The following is a 20,656-nucleotide window of genomic DNA, read 5'->3' as shown; positions in this document are numbered from 1 at the left end:
TTGTGTTCTGAAATGCCTTTAGAATGAGATGCCAAACCTTAGAATTAAGACATTCTCACATTTTGAAAACAGTTTGCAACAGAAACGTTAAGGAGATTTGGAGCAGCAAGATAGAATAAAATGTGTCGCTCTCTAAATATTGCATATTTCAGGTATGACACAAGCTATCGAAGTTGCTTTAATCAAGGTCTTGATCTGCTCCTGATCAGGAGTGTTTAACATCTTACCAGAGAAGAGTGCCACATGCAACAGTCCTCATTTCTTTATACGGGGATTTTAGAGGATCCTGTGGGAACACAACGCTGTGAGGCATGGCTCTCACCCTGTAGCATCAGAATGCAGGACTTACCTCAGAGAGTAACCACTGAATTGTTACCAAACAGCAGGGCAAATTCCCGACTGCCTGATCCACGCCGAGCTCGCTGAGGCAAGAGTTTCTTATTGTCTGGTATGTGTGTTTAACAGATATCAATCTCAGGAGCAAATCAAGATCCTGATTAAAGCAACTTAGATATGTCAAACACAAGAATTTTCTGCTTTGTTTTCGTGTTTTTAAGGTAGATATGGAATTACAGTTGAGTGTGAAAGATTATACAAATAGAATTTAGTGCAGAAGGAAGCCATTCGGCCCATCGAGTCTGCACTGACCCTTGGAAAGAGCACCCTACCCAAGCCTTCACCCTATCCCCTTAATCCAGTAACCCCACCTAATCTTTTTGGACACCAAGGGCAATTTATCATGGCCAATCCACCTAACCTGCACATCTTTGGACTTTTATCATGGAGTTTTCAATGGAGGTGTTCAAAAATTATCCCGAGAGGGGGATGCAATAGGCCAAAAGGTTAATATTCTGTGATTTACACTTTCAACCCAATGTGTAGCACTATATTCAATATGCTTCACCCAATGCCTGTGTCTATGTATTGACATTGCGCATTTTCCATATGTCTCATGTTTATTTTCACGTATGGAATAGTCAGTCTGGACTGTACACAGAACAATACTTTTCACTGTACCTCAGTACACGTGACAAATCTAAATCAAAAGAAAATCACTCAATGTGCCTTAGTACTCGCCTGATTGCATTTCAAATCAAAGCAGATAACGATGAGCATGAAGAAGGGCACCTCATGTTTTTATCCAATTAACAATAAGCAAACCAGCAGCTTCCCACTGAACAAATTCCCTTAGACACAGGGCTGATATTTCTCGTTCCTGATTAAACACTTACGCTCCAACAATGCTGACACTACCCTCTCGCTCTGGGTTTCCCAGACACTTGACCCGTCCTGCGCGCTCATAAAATGAGGCCAAACGGGCACCCAGGTAAGCAGGATATCCACTGTCTAGAAAAAACGATAAAGTTAGTTTCAATCATATTTTCAAAGTATTTGGACAACATCAGTCACCTGAAAATACAAACGAGTTCCAATTGGAGGATGAAGGTGGTGCGAGCATGGGAGTGGCTTTGTTTCGCGAGCTCTAGCTTCACTCGTCTATTAACCCTTTATTTTATTCTAGTGTACATTTCATAGTTCTCTTATTTTGGGATATACGTTTCGCACTACGTTTTTGATGATCCAGATTGGAGCTTTGTGATGAGGAGCAGAGTTAAATCCTGGAAAATCCTCGTTTGACCGTGGCGACCGGTTGGCTGGGGTGGGGCCCAGCTTGCAGTGATGTTGTTGGTGAATGCACCTTCACCCTGGCGGTGTTGTGTATTGGGACAATGGCCGCCATTGAGAATTCTGTTCTATTTAAGGAGGTCTTTGGAGCTCACTGAGGTACTGAAAATGAAAATCGCTTATTGTCACGAGTAGGCTTCAATAAAGTTACTGTGAAAAGCCCCTAGTCGCCACATTCCGGCGCCTGTTCGGGGAGGCTGTTACGGGAATCGAACCGTGCTGCTGGCTTGCCTTGGTCTGCTTTCAAAGCCAGCGATTAGCCCTGTGAGCTAAACAGCCCCTACTGCAAGGTATCCTTGGGAGAATGCTGGAGGTGCAAGAGAGAATCCTTGTATTCTATGGAGCATGTGCCCTGGTAAGGGTCCGCCTTTTGAGTAATTGAGATTCTGCTGCATGGTGTCTTGTACGTTGATAATTTTGGGAGGAGGCTGGACAAGGAATCCGTACAGTGCCATTCCGCCCATCGAGTCTGCACCGATCCTCAAAGAGCAACTCTACCCCGGCCTATCCCCATAACTCCAGCTAACCTGCACATCTTTGGAAGGCAACCGGAGCACACAGAGGGAACCCACGAAGACAATGGAAGACAGAGCAAACTCCACACAGACAGTCACCCGAAGCCGGAATCAAACCCAGGTCCCTAGCGCTAAGGCAGCAGTGCTAATCATTGTGCCACCATGAAGCCTTCAGCAACAGTCTCACTGTCCAATATCTAAGATGTGGAGATGCCGGCGTTGGACTGGGGTGAGCACAGTAAGAAGTCTTACAACACCAGGTTAAAGTCCAACAGGTTTGTTTCAAACACGAGCTTTCGGAGCACGGCTCCTTCTTCACCTGAAGAAGGAGCCGTGCTCCGAAAGCTCGTGTTTGAAACAAACCTGTTGGACTTTAACCTGGTGTTGTAAGACTTCTTACTGTGCTCCAATATCTAAGCGTAGGATAGTGTAACGCAAGGTGCAAATGACCAGGAGTAGGTCATTCGGCCATCAAGCCTGCCCCGCCAATCCCCACAACCTTTTACCTTACTGTTAATCAACAATCTACCAATCTCTGCTTTAAACTCTCGGAGCCTGAGCTTCCACCGCCCAGAGAACTCCAACGATTCACAACCCTTTGTGTAAAGATATTTCTCCTCATCTTGCGCCGCATCGGCTTCTCCCTCATTTTGAAATTTTGCCACCCTGTCCTACTCTCCAATTAAACATCCGAATTGCATTAACCTTGCCCATTCCTTTAAGTATTTTGTGGGTTTCAATAAGATCAACGCTCATTCTTCAAAACTCAAGAGAATACAGTCCCAGTTTTCCCAATCTCCCTTCATGAGACAGTCCTGTCATCCCCGGTCACAAGTCTGTGAACCTTTGTTGCACTCCCTCTATGACAATAATATCCTTTCTGGGGACCAAAACACACAGTACTCCAGGTGCAGTCTAACCAAGTTCCTATATAATTGAAACAAGACCACACTACTACTGTACTCAAATCCTCTTGGGATAAAGGTTAACATTCCATTAGCCTTCCTTACAACTTGCTGAACCTGCATGCGAGCCTTCAGTGTCTTATGGACAAGGACACCCAGATCCCTTTGTACATCTACACTTTGCAATTTCTTACCATTTAGGAAATGCTCTGCACATCTGTTACTTCTACCAAAGTGAATTACCTCACATTTTTCCACGTTATATTCTGTCTGCCATATTCTTGCCCACTCACTAACTATGTCCAAATCCTCCTGTAGCTGCTTTGCATCTTCCTCAACACAGTCCCGCCCATCTTTGCATCATGTGCGAACTTGGAATTATTACATTTGGCCTCCCCATCCAGATCTTTGAATTATATTGTGAACAGCTGGGGACCCAGTCTGTCAATGCGAGAATGACCATTTGTCCTACTGTTTTCTGCCAATCGTTACCCCATGACAGTATGTTGCCTCCTAACTGATGTGCTTTTATTGTGATGTATTATTAACCTTCTGTGGGGACTTATCAAAAGCCTCAAAGTCCAAATATATTAAGGCTGACTACTTTCCTTTCTCAATTTTGTTACTAACATCTTCAAAAATCTCCAACAAGTGCGTCGATCATGATTTCCCATTTGTAAATCCATGCTGACTGCCCAATCAGATCATGGTTGTCCAAGTGTTTATTCATCACATCCTTCCAGCATTTTCCCCTACCACTGATGTAAAGCTAACAGGTCTGTAGTTCACTGTTCTCTCTCTCTCTTAAATATTGGGGTGACATTTGCTACCTTCCAACCTTCAGCAATCATTCCAGAATCTAAAGAACTTTGGAAGATGATTACCCATCCATCCAATATTTCTGCTGCAACCTCTTTCAACACACTGGGATGTATAATATCAGGACCTGGGAACTTATCAACCTGCAGTCCCATTAATTTTTCCAATACAATCTTCTTGTACTAATTTTCTTCAACTCCACATTATTCCTCACTCCCTGGATGTCTACATCTGGGATATTTCCTGTATCTCCCTTAAATGAAAATAAACACAAGTAAACATTTTGCTTTTCTCCCATTTCTCTATTCCCCATAATGAATTTCCCTGACTATCTGTAAAGGACCCACGGCTGTCTGAGCCAAACCCTTCCTTTCAAATACCTACAGAAGTTTTTACAGTCCAATTTATATGTTTTTTTTCATCCATATTCTATTTTCCCCTTATTAATTTATTGGCCTTCCTTTGCTGTACTCTTTTAAAAAAAACTCCTAATTCTCGGGTTTACTATTTCCAGCAACTTTATAAGCCTTTTCTTTTAAATTTATACAATCCCCAATTTCTTTTGTCAGTCACGGTTCACTTGTTTTTTGGAGGGGGTTTTGCTTCCTGAAGGAATGTATAGGTGTCGTGCTCCATGTAATAGTTATTTGAAGACTCTCCATTGCCTACGCGCAGTCATAACTTTTAACGTATTTTCCAAATCCACCTCAAGCCAATTTGTCCCTGGTGCCTTCAGTAATTGTAAAAGGTACAGGGCCTTTCACACACCAGTTTCTTCAATCTTTGCAGCAGGTATTTCATTGAAGGAAGAAAGGTGCTGGAATGATTTAATACCAAGCCTCATCTCATTTTGGCTCCATGTCTGTCCTCGGTAACATTGGCCGTTTCTTTGTTGTATACTCGTTACCAGCTATCATATTCGGCGATTAGGAAGTGCGAGCGAACTACCATTGATGAAAGATCTTCAGGCACAGGAGTAACTGATGCCGATAAACCCAACAAGGTAACCTGAATTTTCCATGTCCAGCAACCCTCACTTCAAAACTGCAGAGTAATATCCTAGTTTAAGTTGGTAGCAACACTGCCCCAAAAAACCTACCAGCAGGCATTTCTGCCAGACGTCCCGAGATTTCTCTCAGCGCCTCAGCCCATCGGGACGTGGAGTCTGCCATCATACTGACGTGGTAACCCATATCCCGGAAGTATTCAGAAAGGGTAATGCCTTAAAAAGATGCCAAACAGGAACAATTTTAACCATTTTCTGGTACAAACATTTAGAAGCTGGCATCATTTTATTAAGTTATGATAACAGAGGTGCAATGATAAGCAGATGACCAGCTAGGCATTCAGCAGCACTTTGAGGGGATAGAAAGCTAAGAGGAACTGGGTGCGTCACCAGCCCACTGCTTCAGATAACATAACCAAAGGCTGTTTGCAGAAGAAGATGAGGAGGATGAATCTTTGGGATATTCCTACAGTGACAATGCAGAGTTGGAAAGAGAAGTTTTTGGATGTGATTAGAATGGCTCATGAATGGAGACAAGTGAGCTTAGTCCCAAGAAACAGGACAACAACACACTGATAATGATGGGATGAATTATTGGGAGGATGCAGAGTGGCTGAGGAGGAACAGTGAACACCACCTCAGAGGAAGTTGTTTGTGACTTTGGTTAGGGATGATTTAGTGATGTGAGGGAGGTAAACACCAGATTAAAGGGATTCTCAAAGAGAGAATGGTGGGGGAAATGGGCACAGATTTGGGAAATGATAGCACATCACTAACATGGGGTGATCACAGCAGTTTGTGAAGGTAGGGGACAGAATGCCTAAAAAGAGTGGAAACCATAAAAATAAAATGTCAGGAAGGGTAATCAAAAGTTAACATGCATGTCTTTAAAAACAACCAAGTTTAAGCATTCAATCATATATTGGAAAACTGGGGGGTACCTTTCTACGTGGCCATACCACCCAGACAAGTAAATGCCAAACTACCTTCAGGCGAGATCCATTTACAACCCACCATGATTCAGGCCCAATCAGTGTCTCACAATTCTGCGCCACAGTAAAAAAATTAAAGTGCAAAAGGAAGGAGATATTGTACCAGTGTAGATGGAGGCTTCCCTGGCAGCGACTGGCATGTTTGAGGTATTAGCCACCAAAGATGTTCTCTTCATAATGCTTTCCACTTTCCCATCAACCTCCATCGTTAGCTGCAAGGGAGAAGGGAACAAGAGCATATTAGCACCCAGAATAATCCAAAAAATAAATATGTAGAGAAAGAAATTCAGCACAATTATTCCAGCATTGGCAAGCTTTAGGCAATGCAGACGTGAACTTGTAATATTTTAAACAGCGTGTCAGTAAAACCTGTCGCTTGCGAATTGGGCCACATCATCTTTACCCAACTGGGAAGGGTGAAATAACGCGACATGAATGGAATTCACAAACACTAAACAACGGACACAAGACAGCATTGTCCAAGGTAGTCACTACATGTCACAGCAAGAGGAGGCTTTAAACCAACTTGTGTACATCTTTTCATCTCTGGACTGAGCCACTAGGAAAAGGAGTTGGGAAGAGGCATTCTCAAGGGGAAGATCAATTTCAGTAAAGCGAAGGCCAGCATTTATTGCCACCGTCTCTTATCAATGCAAGACATCCATCGATATCCATCTGCACATGCGCAGAAACCCAATTACATCACTCTGTTGCACCCAGCATAGCCTGCCAGGATTTATATGGCTAGTCCAATTCAGTTTCTGGTTAATGGTAACCCCCGCATTCTGATAGTGGAGGATTCAGTGATGATAATGCCAGTGAAATGTCAGGTTAGATCCTCTCTTGTTGGAGATTGTCATTGCCTGGCACTTGTGTGGCATGAAGTTACTTGCCACTTGTTCACCCAAACCTGGATCTTGCAGCATTTGGACAGGAACTGCACCAGCATCTGAGTGGCCGCGAACAGTGACCATTTTTGCAGTCATCAGCGAACATCCCCACTCTGACCTTATGCTGGAAGGAAAGTCATTGATGAAACAGCTGAAGATGGCTGAACCAAGGAGAGGAACTTGGAGCTGAAAGTGTTCATGTGTCCACTGCCCTTGTCCTTCTGGATGGTAGAGGTTGTAGATTTTAAAGGTGCTGTCGGAGGAGCCTTGGTGAATTCCTGCAGTGCACGTTGTAGGTGGAACACACGGCTGTGCGTTGGTGGTGAAGGGAATCAATGTTTGCGGAAGAGATGCCAATCAAGCGGGCTGCTTGGTTCTGGCTGAGTGTTGTTGGAGCTACACTGATCCAGGCAAGTGGAGAGTATTCTATCACACTCCTAAGTTGTGTAGATAGTGAACGGGCTTTGGAGAGTGATAATGAACGGGCTTTGGAGAGTGATGAGAGAGTTACTCACCTCCAAATTCCCAGCCTCTAACCTGCTCTTGTAGCCACAATATTTGTATGGTTTGTTCAGAATGGCTCTGCTCAATGGTAGCCCCAAGGGTATTGATAGGTGTATTACCATTTTTTGGCAACACGTTCTTACAAAAATTTACAAACACACTTTAGTTTTAGCTTTAAAACAAAAGCACTAACCTCAGGGAAATCTCTCAGAACTTCAGACATCTCATTACCACGCTCCCCACATCCAACATAGATGATCACATCACTGTTGGAGTACTTTGAGAGTGACTGGGAAATCACAGTCTTTCCACACCCAAAGGCACCAGGGATAGCTGTGGTGCCACCTTGCACACACCTTAAACACAAGAACAAGACAAAAAAAAACAATGAATCTGCTGTAATCCAACTCTTCTACCAACGTAGACATAAATGCAAAGTCTTCTTTCCCATCAAATGCTCATTAATCCTCAGGGTAAGCACATTGTTCAGGACTTATAGAAGTGGATGGAACAATGTAATGAATTGTTGGGGCCCATTAGTTCTGCCAAGAAGCGCTCTCCACAACTGGTTCCAGGGGGTCACCACCAGATTACAATGAATTGGAAAAAGGGCAGAAACCTTAAAAACAAGAGAGAGGGTTCCCCCATACCATACATGTGTCACACCATAACCAGAAAGAGGGTTCCCCATACCATACATGTGTCGCACCATAACCAGAAAGAGGGTTCCCCCATACCATACGTGTGTCACACCATAACCAGAAAGAGGGTTCCCCCATACCATAAGTGTGTCACACCATAACCAGAAAGAGGGTTCCCCCATACCATACATGTGTCACACTATAACCAGACCTGTTGCCATATGGGGTTCCCATTTTAATTTCATGAAGACTAAACGAGGGGTGCTGAATGATGGCCATTCTTCAAGAGGGGAGGAGGAAGCAAAAGCAGTTGGGGGGGGGGGGGGGGGGGGGGGGGGCAAGAGGAATGGTTCAAGTACAGGCTCAGTTGAATTGCCTGCACCAATTCCATGTATTATCGGGATCCGCCTGAAAGAAATACAAGCCATGTGGTTCTGGGTCAGACAGTTAGGAAATCTCCAACTTCAAAACTCAACCTTTGTTGCTCAGCCCAAACACAATATTTTTGCCTCACTCTCATGAAATTGAAAATGAAAAATGAAAATCGCTTATTGTCACGAGTAGGCTTCAATTAAGTTACTGTGAAAAGCCCCTAGTCGCCACATTCCGGCGCCTGTCCGGGGAGGATTTGATTTATGCACAAATGCTTCAAAAGTCAATAGCCCCGAAATCAGCCTCAAACGGTGCCTGGCAGGAATTTAAGGGAACAACTGAATTTCATACTATCTGATGTATGGTATGAAAGAAGTCTGCAGATGAAAAATGCAAACATCTGCATTTAGACTTTCCAATAAGAAACTAAAGTGCATTTGATTGAAAATAAACTCACGGAAAAAGTGCATCCAACACACGCTGTCCTGTCAGTAGAGGGTTACAGGCTGGGAGTTTTTCAGTAACTGGTCTCACCTGACGTACAGGCCATACCTGAACCATGGTGAACTTCTCTTTGATGCTTTCAAATTCAAGTTCCAAAACCACATCCTTTAAAAAGGAAAGAGAAGAAAATAATTAACTTCCACAATCTATTATTGCCACCTCTAAAAGTCTGCTATTTGAACAACTTTGTTGCTTTCCAAATGAACTTGGAGATTTTAAATCTAATTAATTTACCAGGACACCCTTTCACATTAAACATTCACTTCCTCCACTTCTAGCACAGTGACAGCTGTGTGTATCACACAACGTGATGCACTGCTGCAACTCACCAAGGCTCCTTTGACAGCACCTTCCAAACCTGAAACCCCTACCACCTAGGACAAGGGCAGCAGATGCATGGGAACACCATCAACTGCAAATTCCCTCGACTTGGAAATATATTGCAGTTTCTTCACTGTCACTGGATCAGAATGCTGAAACTCCATCCCGAACAGCACGGTGGGTGCTCAGGGTGTATCTGTAGTGGTTCAAGACGACAGCTCACTAATATCTTAAGGACACTCTGGGATGGGCAATAAATGCTGGTCTTGCTAGCGATTGCTAGCGATTCCCACTTCGCATGAACAACGAAAACAAAGACAATCGTTAATTTAATGATTTCTTTTCGGATTTTCCATTCCTCTGATTTTGGGCTTTTGTGCACTTCCTCCTTCACATGTTTAGCCCACCAGTGGCGGCCTGGCTTACAGTCACCCAAGCTCTGGAATTTTCTGGAAGGGGAAATTTAGCGTGGTCAATCCGTTGTGGGAGTGAGACCCACGCAGACACGGGGAGAGCGTGCAAACTCCACACGGACAGTGACCCGGGGCAGAGATCGAACCCGGGTCCTCAGCACTGTGAGGCAGCAGTGCTAACCACTGTGCCACCCTGACTACCTGTGTTTTCCTAATAGGTGCAAATAATCATTTTAATTTACTCTTGCCTTGTGGGTGTGGCTGGCACCCACCCCTAAATCGCCCTCGAGACAACAGAGTGCATTGCAAGACCGTTTCGTAGCTCTCGCACCAAAGTACAAGTGGGATTTGTACGCTATCCAGTTTTGCGAAACATATTTGCAACTGATAAATCTATGAACACTTTTGGTTCAGATTTGAATGAATGTCATCTTCAAATACTTACAGAAACATCATAGTTCCCTGGTGGGGCGACATAAGTGACAGTTCCCCTGCTTTTTGGAGGAAGCATGATCTTGTGCTTAATAAGAGAATTCTCAATTACAAAGCCATATATATCGCCGCCAGTGATGTGACTACCAGCCTGAAAATAAACAAAATACAGCTCAAAGCGTGATCAAATGATTTTTGAAAGAATGAACTGAATTAACCACGAAAGTGCTCACAAATGCGAACTTTTGCTCTATGGTATTACAGTCATTAACTACAAGAGTTGGGCCAAAATGATTGAGAAGTGAATAGCCCTTGTAGCAGGTACAGAAGAGTAGACTTAATTGGCTGACAAAAAGATGGTATCACAATTCTTAGTAACTATCTTTGATACTCATGCACCAATCACCATGCGGATTCTAATTGGTTAGAACTGCCTTTTGTCCCTTCCTGTTCTCGGTGCCTCAGCCAGAGATTCAGAGCCACTTAAACCCTACTTGCACCTTGAAACTTTCACCAGTTGTGGCAGGGCATGGTTGCAAGAATAGTTTAAGGAAATTATAGGTGGCTGGCATAAATGTATTCCTCTTCCCCCTCCCCCACCACTAGCAGCATTTCACAACTCAATCTGCACATGTTCCATCAGTGACAAATGTGCCCATGTAGGGATACCCAGCGCCACTGATTCAGAGTCTGAATCAGCCAAATTAATTTTCGGTGAACATGGAAGGCAATTGTGGTTTGCATCGCAGGAGTCGGTCAGCAATGACTGGAAAAAGCCCAGCCGTCCTGGCAAGGTGGTGCAAGCCTGCTCCAGAACGCAGGCAATCCTCCCCCAGCAGCATCGCCCCGCATTACCCAACCAACCAGCAGCAGTGGCACTGCATACATTACAATTGTGCTGTGGCTCTGTGCCCAACTCTCTATCTCAAAGTTAAGCGAATTACAGTTTCTAACCATCAACAGAACACTAGAGTTAACTACAGGCTATTTGTTTTGAAAACAAAACTTAAACTTTACCTCAAACAACTTCTAAAATTCTCTCTCTAGATTTAATTCCAACAAAGAAAGACTGTTTCATACTGCCTCTAAAAAAAAATCCATGGTATCCCAGAGATATTGGACAAACTCAGTCTGTGGGACAAAAGCAGAATGCTACAAATGCTAAAATAAAAACAAAAAATGCTGGAAGTACAGATGCCAGTCGATGAAACCTGCTTCAAAATATTTACCGTCTTCAAGGAGCAAAAAAAGTTGGAAGGCGACAAATCATTTAAAACATTGTTCAATTGTGTCTTGCATCATTTTGCTCAATGTGTCAGCTTGGCAGTGGGAGCACGCTCCTCTGAGTTAAGAGCTGGGTGTACAGGACACAGGAACATAATCTAGGCTGATATTTCAGTGCCGTACTACATCGTCAAGGACAATTTCTTTAGCACAAGATCAGATATCAACACCCTGTCTGCCTGATCAGGTGGAAGCTATTGGAGGAGGTGGGAGAACGTGCAGTGTCCTGGCTAACCATTCCACTCTCAACCAACACCACCAAAAACAAGTAACTGCTCATACCTCTGCTATTGGTGGGACGTGGATGAGCTGGATTGACTCTCGCAACAGTGACAGGCAAACAAAAGGGAAGGGGCTGAATGGGTATGGGAACATGGTGGGTAAGCATCATTAGAACTATTTGATTGAGGAGAGGGTAAATGTGGAGACAGACTGGTTGGGCCGAGTGGCCTGTTCTAGACACCTACACATTTCAAAACAAAATTAACCTATTGGCGGAAACATACTTTGGAACGCCTGCAGATGTATGGGCAATTAAAGTTATTTCTTTCTTAGTTATGGAGGAAGATATTAAATAATATTGGAGGGAGAAAAATGCATGGTTTAGAACTTATTGCAATGTGGGTAACAATTAAATTAGGCATTTAGTAAGAGGCAACCCACCGGAGAAAAGGTTAAATTGATTTAGTGAAACTTCTTACCCGCATATTCTTGGAAGGAGTAAATTCCCACTTCAAGTCTTTACTCAGAGCATTCACATTGACACCGCGGGGGATGTAAATACTCTGTGTAAGATCATTGATGTCCTTCAGGGGGCGCTGGATCCCATCAAAGATGGCTCCCATGATGCCAGGTCCCAGCTCCACAGACAGGGGCTTTCCTGTACGAAGCACTGGATCGCCAACAGATACACCAGCTATTCGGTGGGAATTTAGGAAAACACTGCTTACAACATTGCTGGTAAGAAAATTAAGCATCATCGAGTTCCAGGAACCTTGAGTGGCAGGCTGCACCAGCTAAATAAGTGCCCGCAGCCCATCACTCATTATTCAAGGTCACACACAACAGGTTCTCAGGTTACTGGAGGGTAACTGTTGTCTACGGAATTGTTGCACACATTATGTGGCTGTCTTCAGTGGAGATTACTTTTTCCTTTGTGGCCCTGTTTTTCTGCCTCTTTCTGGAGATCACATGCATGTCGCAGAGTCAGGAGATGGAGGAAGCGACTGGTCATGAATGAGGGGACAGGACTGATCAGCCAGCATTTTCCATCCCGTCCTGAATGTGGGAACAAGGGTGGCACGATGGCGCAGTGGCTAGCACTGCTGCCTCACGGCGCAGAGGACCCGGGTTCGGTCCCGGCTCTGGGTCATTCTCCGTGTGGAGTTTGCACATTCTCCCCGTGTCTGCGTGTGTTTTGCCCCCATAACCCAAAGATGTGCAGGGCAGGTTGATTGGCCACGCTAAATTGCCCCTTAATTGGAAAAATAGAATTGTATACTCTAAATTTATTTTTTTTTAAAGAAAAATAATGAATGTGGGGACAGGACTGATCAGCTGGCCTTCTCCAGCCTGTCAATTTCATAGCTTCAGAAGGAGGGGGTGGGAAGTGGATGAAGAGACAAAACAACAATGCATTTAATTAACCCCACAATAACTGATTCCTTGCCCAAGGCAATTGTAATTGTTGATGGCCGATGGCATCATTCTGGAGAGTTACAGGAAAAACATGCAGGCCCTTTCCTCAGTTGTGCTGATTTGCTGATGATGTGCGTGGTCTGTGCAGGAATTGTGAAGGCTTATATTAATCACTAGTTTGTGCATTCATCACTGGAGTATCCTCTCCTTCAGTGACATGATTGTTGCAAGGTGCATTCTGCCCAGTCAGCTGCTCAGAACAGGCACACAGCTTTTGTAACCTTATCCCAACAAAAACTGTTCTGAGCATCTTGCTCAAGTTTATACAATCAAGCAATTCAGAAAGGATACATGTTTCTTCATAGACCTGGATTGTAGCCATTTCCCCCTCCAAGCGGATAATCTCACCGACCAGCTCAGAGTGACCTACACGAACCAGTTCATACATTGCTGCTCCAGCCATATTGGAGGCAGTGACAACTGGAAGACACGTAGAATGGAGAAACAGCAAACAGGTTACCGCATTGCTGGAAGCAATTTAACAAAACCATGTATTTGCAAGAAAAATTACTCATTCAAATCAGAATAGATAAGGTTAGTAGATGACAGTTTGCTGTAAGGGGAGCCGAATCACTAACAAACAATTTGCAAGGTTTCAGAGAAACCTTTAAAAAACTGATAATAAAATTAGATTCTTCCCCTTGAAACAAAAGGAAGGTAAACAATTCAGTGAGTATAGACCATAAGACATATGGGCAGAAGTAGGCCATTTGGCCCATCGAGTCTGCTCTGCCATTCAACGAGATCATGGCTGATCTGATATTACAATCCTCAACTCCTTTCCTGCCTTATCCCCATTATCCTCGACTGTAAACGTCTCAATAAAGTCACCTCTCATTCTTTTAAACTTCAATGAGTACTGGCCCCACTCAATCTCTCATAAGAAAATCCCTCCATACCCAGGATCAACCTAGCGAACCTTCTCTGGACTGCATCCAATGCCAGTATATCTTTCCTTGAGAAAGGGACCATAACAGCTGTGGGTCACTGTCCATGTGGAGTTTGCACATTCTCACCATCTGCATAGGTTACACCCCCACAACCCGAAGATCTGCAGGTTAGGTAGATTGGCCACACTAAATTGCCCCTTAATTGGAAAATAAATGATTGGGGACTCTAAATTTATTTTAAAAAAGTAATTGTACAACATTTCAAATCCCATAGTCATTTTCGTAAGACAGGACAGTCTGCAACTAACTTTGTTGCTGAATTGTGCCATCTCTCTGAACATTGCGAGTTTGGGGCAGCTTTGGGAGACATACTTCGAGACAGACTAGTTTGTGGCATTAACGAGGACAGCATTCAGCGGCATTCCCTGGAGAAGCCACACAAAACTATTTTTATTCAAACAAGATTTTCATGATAAAAAACAACACAACAAATCCCAACCCGCACAATACTAAAGTATCTCGATCCCTCAGTCCCCCCCTCTCCTCACGCAAAACAGAGCCTTCAGAACAAATAACCCCCCAACCCCCCCCCCCCAACAGCTGATGATAACCTGCAAAACAAGATGAAGGGCTGTCACCCCGAGTAGAACCCTCCCACCAACCACTTATTGTATACTTGATCTTCTCAAGATGCAAATATTCCATCAGGTCCCCCAAGCCAAAGCCTTAGGTGGCAACAGAGATCTCCAGCCAAGCAGAACTCGCCTCCAGGCTTTTAGTGAGTAGAGGGCTGGGACATTTGCCCTCGGCCCTGTCTGCAGCACCAGCGAGTCCCATACTCCAAAAAAGCCACCAACAGGCATGGCTCTAGTTGAATGCCCAAAACCCCCAACATAGTTTAACAAGCTTGACAAGACCAAAACATGGGCGGGCGATCCTCTGGCCCCCTGGAGTACCGCTCACACCTATCCTCCACCCCCAAGAACCCACTCTTAACTCGCCCCAGTCAGGTGCACTCTGTGCATCACCTTCAACTAGCTACACTTACTTTTAAGGCGGCTCTAGAAATTTCTCAAGGCATGGAAATGGCTGCCCATAGTGCGAAAGATATTCAGAAGGCCAACGGCAGCACACAGGCAGGTGCACTGCATCAAGTAGAAAAATAAGCTACAAGTAAAAATGTGGAGACAGTGGAGTGTTTCAGATATGGCGGGTCACACTATGTAGATCATTGTAAGTTTATGGATGCGGTTTGTCACCAGTGCAACAAGAAGGGGCATTTAGTGAAGTGGCGGGTGCGAAGAGAAAGTCGAAAAGAAATTCAAATGCAAGGAAACCTCGACGGTGCATCGCAGGGAAAGCTCAGACCAGGCCGAGGAGCACTATTAGGACATGTTTAATATGAGTGAGGGGTGTGCAGAGCCAATTCATACTACAGTGGAGGTCAATGGACAGAACATCAAGTTGGAGGGGACACAGGAGCCCCTGCATTGGTAATCAGTGAGGAGACCTTCAGGAAGATTGGGGGGGGGGGGGGGGGGGGGGGGGGGGCTAAGCAGGCACAAGCCCTTACTCAGGCAGGCAGGAATCAATCTGCAGATGTATAGCGGCAAGACCATTGCTTGGAGGGTGAATGGGGGGCATTGCAAACAACCACCTAGAAGCAAGAGCATGGCTCCTGGTAATGAGGGCATGGGCCTAGTCTACTTGGACATGACTGACTCAGGAAAATTCAGTTGAACTAGGGGGAGATAAAGTACAGAAAAGTGAGGGGATGTCATTCAGAAATATCTTGGGAGGTTTTCAAAGATGAACAGGGTGCATGGCATGGCACAACAGTTAAATTGTTCGCAGATCCTCAGGCTCCTCACTTTTTCAAAACAAGGCCAATGCTCTATGTCATGAAAGGCAAAGTGGTGGAGGAGTTGATGGAGTCACCAGTGTTACTGCGCAGATCACAGCGTAGTCACAAGGTCCGCGAAAGACTGACAATTAAGGCATTAGTTTTATTGTATTTCTGTCTTTAACGGGGATTACATTTAAGGGGGAGAAATGTTTGTTATTATTATGCATCTTCTTATTTAAATCCATTGTTGATGTCATCAGTAAGTGCTGTGATGCCATTAGTTGTTGCTGTTACCCGTGTATATTTGTATATAACTGCTGTTTACTGAAACTGTTATTTTGATGTTTAACTAGCTGCTCCCATTTGAGTCCAGACTGTACTTTAAACTTTATTATTTTGATATATTAAAGATAAACTCTATTTATTAACTATGAATAACGCGCTTCGACTACCCTTTTGTTGTCAAGTTACCACAGCAACTATTTTACACATTCCCCTACACCAACCTAGCTGTTTAGCAACTAATGAATGAATGAAATACTCACCAGGACCAGAGACACCATGGACATATCCAACCATAGTCTCATTGTCCTCATCTTGTATCTTGGGAAGTTTGCTGAAATCCATCTTGATCAATCTGAAAAGATTCGATATTAGATCGAGAAATTAGCGACAACGAAAAGCCTTGTAAAATTCAGGCTCAAAATCAAGACCCTTAAAGAATTACACAAACATCTGCATTTTCTGTTCCAAGGTAGTTAACTTGAAAATATGTCCTGCACATTAGCAAGCAGTGTAGTTAGTGAAATATTAACCTTCAAGTCACAAATCCATGGATCCACAGCACATCACATTGAAGAAAATAATCTGATGTGCCCAATATAAAAACACACAAATCTAATGGAAAGTCCATTCCCAAGTTACATAATAACATTCATGAAGCACTTGGATGCTGAATATTCATTAACATGAAATAAAACACACTAATGTTTTCAGCACGTCCTTTAAAAAGTTTCCGGAGGTCAAAGTTAGTTTGACTGGGAGGACGTTGGATACTATTATAGGTATATTAATTAATTCAACAATTTAAACTCTGCCAGTTTCAGGAAATAAGCCAACATCTGATTTAAAGACTTAAATTGATGGCCCCTACCCTCCCAAAAAAGCCACCCTATTCACTGTAAAAGCTTCCAAATTTTCAATTAGCCATTTTTTGCTCCAGTAAAAATAAACCTAATAGGGACAAGGAAGGGGGCATTCAACCCTCCAGTCACAAAAACACTCGGCAACCAGCCTTTGCTACCTGCCACCGGGTCAATTTTGAATCCAACTTCCCAATTTCCCTTGGACTCCATAGTGTTACGACATCTTGGACGAGTGCGCGGTCAATTTCAGCCCCATATGTCCTGGAGACCCAACGCAAATTAATTAACCAATAATTTGCAAACAGTTTCTGAGATCTTTAGCCCTCAATTATTACAATAGCTTCAGGCACCAGATTTGTAACGCAGTTGTTTATTTATAACAAAAAAATAGAGATAAGACATGCAATAATAACAGAATAAGTCAGCTAATATACTAATCCCCCCATGTCCATCATCCCAGGACATGGAGTGATTGAAACCACCGGTCAGATTGCTAACATGGATCTTCTGGCAAGAACATTCAGTCAGAACTTCCAGGCTGTAGGATTCCCTCTGGGTCTAACTTTAACTTGTATTAACCTGGGCCTTCTCTCGGAAGATCCAGTTTAATTCTTGTTTCCAATTCTACCAGAATGGCAAAAAAACGCCTTTCTGGGATAAGAACAGAGTTCTCCACATGAGATTTTCAAAACGGATTTTTAAACAACTGATCCTGCCTTCAGCTGCTGGACTGGATTTTCCTGCAGTTCAATCTGGCGCTGCAGAAAGAAAGGTCTTTACTTTGGATCTTCAGACAGAATTCATCAATTGATCCAACTCCCTCCAAACCAGGTTCCCAAGATCCACTTGGGGAGGAATCTTGGCTTCTCCTCTCCAAAATCTGGGAACACTGACAAGCAGGATGTTTCAACTCAGAGTCTTCTGCTTAAAGGTATATCCTGATTATGGGACCAAAGATCAAAATAAGAAAAGAAAAGAAATGGGAACCAAGGAAATAAACAAGAAGGACTCTTACACAATTTAAATCCATCATCAGTTTGGGCACATTCCAATGAAGTGGAGATGTTTGAGCATTTTTGCACATTGGCAAAATGGGATGTAATTTTGCAATTTTCAGGTTGCACCCATGGGGAAAACTCCAGGACAATTTAAGAGCACAATGATAAAGCTCCCCAGATAGTTTGGCGGCTAATGATTGTGAGCAGCCAAGCCTTGAAGACTAGGAAGGTCTCAGGATCGATTCCTGATCCATGATGTTAGCTCACCCAACATAGAACTGCAGGTGCGCAGCATCACAATTTAAAGGAGAATCACTGGACAGCACAAGGTCTTCTTTCTCACTGCTATCCAGTGATCCCACTAGATATACACGTATGGATTATAGACAATGACAGGAATGAATCAGCTCCAACACCAGTCAAACAGAACATCAATGTTCAGTCAGGCCAAGAACAGCCAAATGGTGACCCTCGAGAGGACAGCCAAAACCAATGACTGTCCGATTCAAGAAAGGAAAATGTAAATGCACAATTTAATCATTTGTCTGTGAAATTTAAGAACACATTTATTTTCCACTCCTAAGTTCTAAGGTGATGCTGGGTCGTCTTGAACTTTTTTCATAATTGGATAGCATGCAAAGGCACTGGAGGGCATCGAGTCTGCCACATGGCATGGGATTGGGTTTGAACAACAATCACTTTTCATTTCTGGACAACAAATTAGTTGAATTTAAACTTGCAACCTGCCATAGTTTAATTTAACTTTGCATTGTGACACTGTACTAGCTGTTAATAACTTCAGGACATGGGTGAGGAAGAATGATGAGCAGTAAAGGAAAATAAATCCATGCCACTCCCATAAAATTGCATCCACATCTCAATCACAGCATCCTACCAAACAGGCATATCCCACAGCAGGAGGTGGAAATCTCATAAGGAGGAAAAATAGGCAATGTCTTCCTGCTACTGAGCAGGAAAGCACATTTTCACTTGTCATTCTGCTGCGGTATTTAACAAGTCTGCTGCTGCAGGCCAGCTGAGAACACAAGCTAGCCAGTGCGCTCAAGTCAGCTCAACTTAAATCCAATCCACAATACTGTATTACTTTGTAGGTTAAATATCTTTGATTTGCTCTAAGATTCAGCACGCCACATGCACAATATGCACTAAAGGCTGCTGTTCACATGGAACAGGACAAATCTAGATGCTTGAGTTAGGGGCAATACACCAGCAAATGTGAGACTGGCTAAAAATCATAATGCACACCATGTTCCAGTTGATTATAGGCACACAACATTTCAATGTTCTGAGACCTCAGAACAGCCATTTAATTCAAAAGATATTAATTCACACCATGCACAACACATATGATATTAAACAGAAGAGCATCAAGAACTCTATTCGCAACATTTCTACAGTTCACTAAAGAGCAGCTTTTGCACCACTGGCAACATGACTCATTGATCATTATATTGGAGGACTGATGTACAGTCAGCTGCAGGCCCTGCCTGCGTTTCAAGGTTTTCATTACAAAGTCACAATCTGGAATGGAGCTTACAAATTGATGCTTCAGTTTCATACTCATGTGAAATCCTGAGATTCAATTAACACTCCAGTATGTATAGTTTCTGAGACACTCTAGAAATTGATTTACAGCTTTAAAACACCTCCCCCTATTCCGCAGCAAAAAACTTGCTGAACTGACTGCAGACTAAATAAATTACTCATTGCCAAGAAGAGCAGTGTCTGTGATTAATTAACATTATTTCAAACTAGCCGGAATCAAAACTTTTTGCATTGAGAAATAGAATGTGCAGGAGATCTAATGATTCACATACCTAAAGTTTAGGGCAAAATGTACTCTTGTACAAGCCAGCCAAAGATGGATCTGTATCATACATATGATATTAGCAAATAATAGCTAGTGTACACAACATTTAATCCTTCTAGATTTAGTAATTTTATGCAATTTCTCATTGCGCATTGACTCCAGGTACAATTTTAGAATGATTTTGCTCAAAAATACTCAGGCTTCCATTTTAAAATTAAAATTAAAAATTTAGGTGATTGATCCCTAAATGAAAGATGAATATTTCAGACCTTTTTGTTCACTTCAGATAGTTCATATGGTTAAGTACCAGGATTGCAGGAGTGATTCCGGTTTTGTTTATTTTTCTTTTGTCCTTCATTTTTGAACCAATACTAAGCTTGCTGTAGGCTTTGTGGAGGCAACTGTACGGCTAAACTTCAACTGCTTCACCAGTTTTACAGACAGTTAGTCACAGACACTTCCACCCATTCCAAGAATCTCCAAAACTGCCATCTTCCTCCTCCAGTCTGTAAACATCACCCCAACAGTTGACTTTTTGGAAAAGGCTTAATTTCCAGCACATCCATTTTTATAAGGTACAGTTAAAAATTTAAGAGAAATTGTTATAATTATGAACTTTGAGCAAAACACAAGTACTCCAGGAAAAGCAGATAAAAATCTTAAGTAAAAATTCTAACAGAAGATTTTCAATTAAAAAGTCTGCAAATTGTTAGGATATTCTTTTCACAATTACACCATCTAGGTAGAATATTTTAAACTTCATTTCTCACTGTCAGCATTAAAAATCCCCTTAAAATCACATCTTCATTTGTGTCTTTGACAATCCTTCCTTCTTTGTTTGCCTGGCTTTCTTATTATTCTGTAATTCATTCTCTATTCTATCTTGGGTGATCTCTTTTAGAAATCAATCACGCAAATTTTAAACTTATAAATGCACATCATGCAATAAAAAGTGACGAAATCA

At 42.9% G+C, this 20,656-nt stretch overlaps 2 protein-coding genes across 5 annotated transcripts in view; one reads left to right on the top strand and one right to left on the bottom strand.

The window, feature by feature from the left end:
• si:ch211-137i24.12 (Immunoglobulin superfamily member) overlaps window positions 1–11,121 on the top strand; it is a 61,958-nt gene extending 50,837 nt beyond the window's left edge. For 2 of the 4 annotated variants that reach the window (XR_005463304.1, XR_005463303.1), the window contains one exon: window positions 11,048–11,112. The gene's annotated coding sequence lies outside the window, so the exon portion shown is untranslated. Of the gene's footprint in view, window positions 1–11,047 lie in introns of all 4 variants that reach the window. The other 2 variants (XR_005463305.1, XR_005463302.1) reach the window with 2 other exon arrangements.
• atp6v1ab (ATPase H+ transporting V1 subunit Ab) overlaps window positions 1–16,420 on the bottom strand; it is a 33,131-nt gene extending 16,711 nt beyond the window's left edge. Inside the window, exons 1-9 of the mRNA XM_038819123.1 lie at window positions 16,264–16,420; window positions 13,274–13,402; window positions 11,986–12,200; window positions 10,014–10,151; window positions 8,788–8,939; window positions 7,511–7,673; window positions 6,027–6,135; window positions 5,025–5,147; window positions 1,233–1,347 (exon numbers count right to left, since the gene is read on the bottom strand). Coding sequence (XP_038675051.1) covers window positions 1,233–1,347; window positions 5,025–5,147; window positions 6,027–6,135; window positions 7,511–7,673; window positions 8,788–8,939; window positions 10,014–10,151; window positions 11,986–12,200; window positions 13,274–13,402; window positions 16,264–16,345 — 1,226 coding nt within the window. The 5' untranslated portion in view covers window positions 16,346–16,420. The remainder of the gene's footprint in view (window positions 1–1,232; window positions 1,348–5,024; window positions 5,148–6,026; window positions 6,136–7,510; window positions 7,674–8,787; window positions 8,940–10,013; window positions 10,152–11,985; window positions 12,201–13,273; window positions 13,403–16,263) is intronic.
• Between the last annotated feature and the right edge of the window lie 4,236 nt (window positions 16,421–20,656).

The sequence above is a fragment of the Scyliorhinus canicula genome, chromosome 14, assembly GCF_902713615.1.
Source record: "Scyliorhinus canicula chromosome 14, sScyCan1.1, whole genome shotgun sequence".
NCBI classification, from domain to species: Eukaryota; Metazoa; Chordata; class Chondrichthyes; order Carcharhiniformes; family Scyliorhinidae; genus Scyliorhinus; species Scyliorhinus canicula.
The sequence above is the reverse complement of the archived record's forward strand: the minus strand, read 5'-3'. Positions and strand labels throughout refer to the sequence as shown.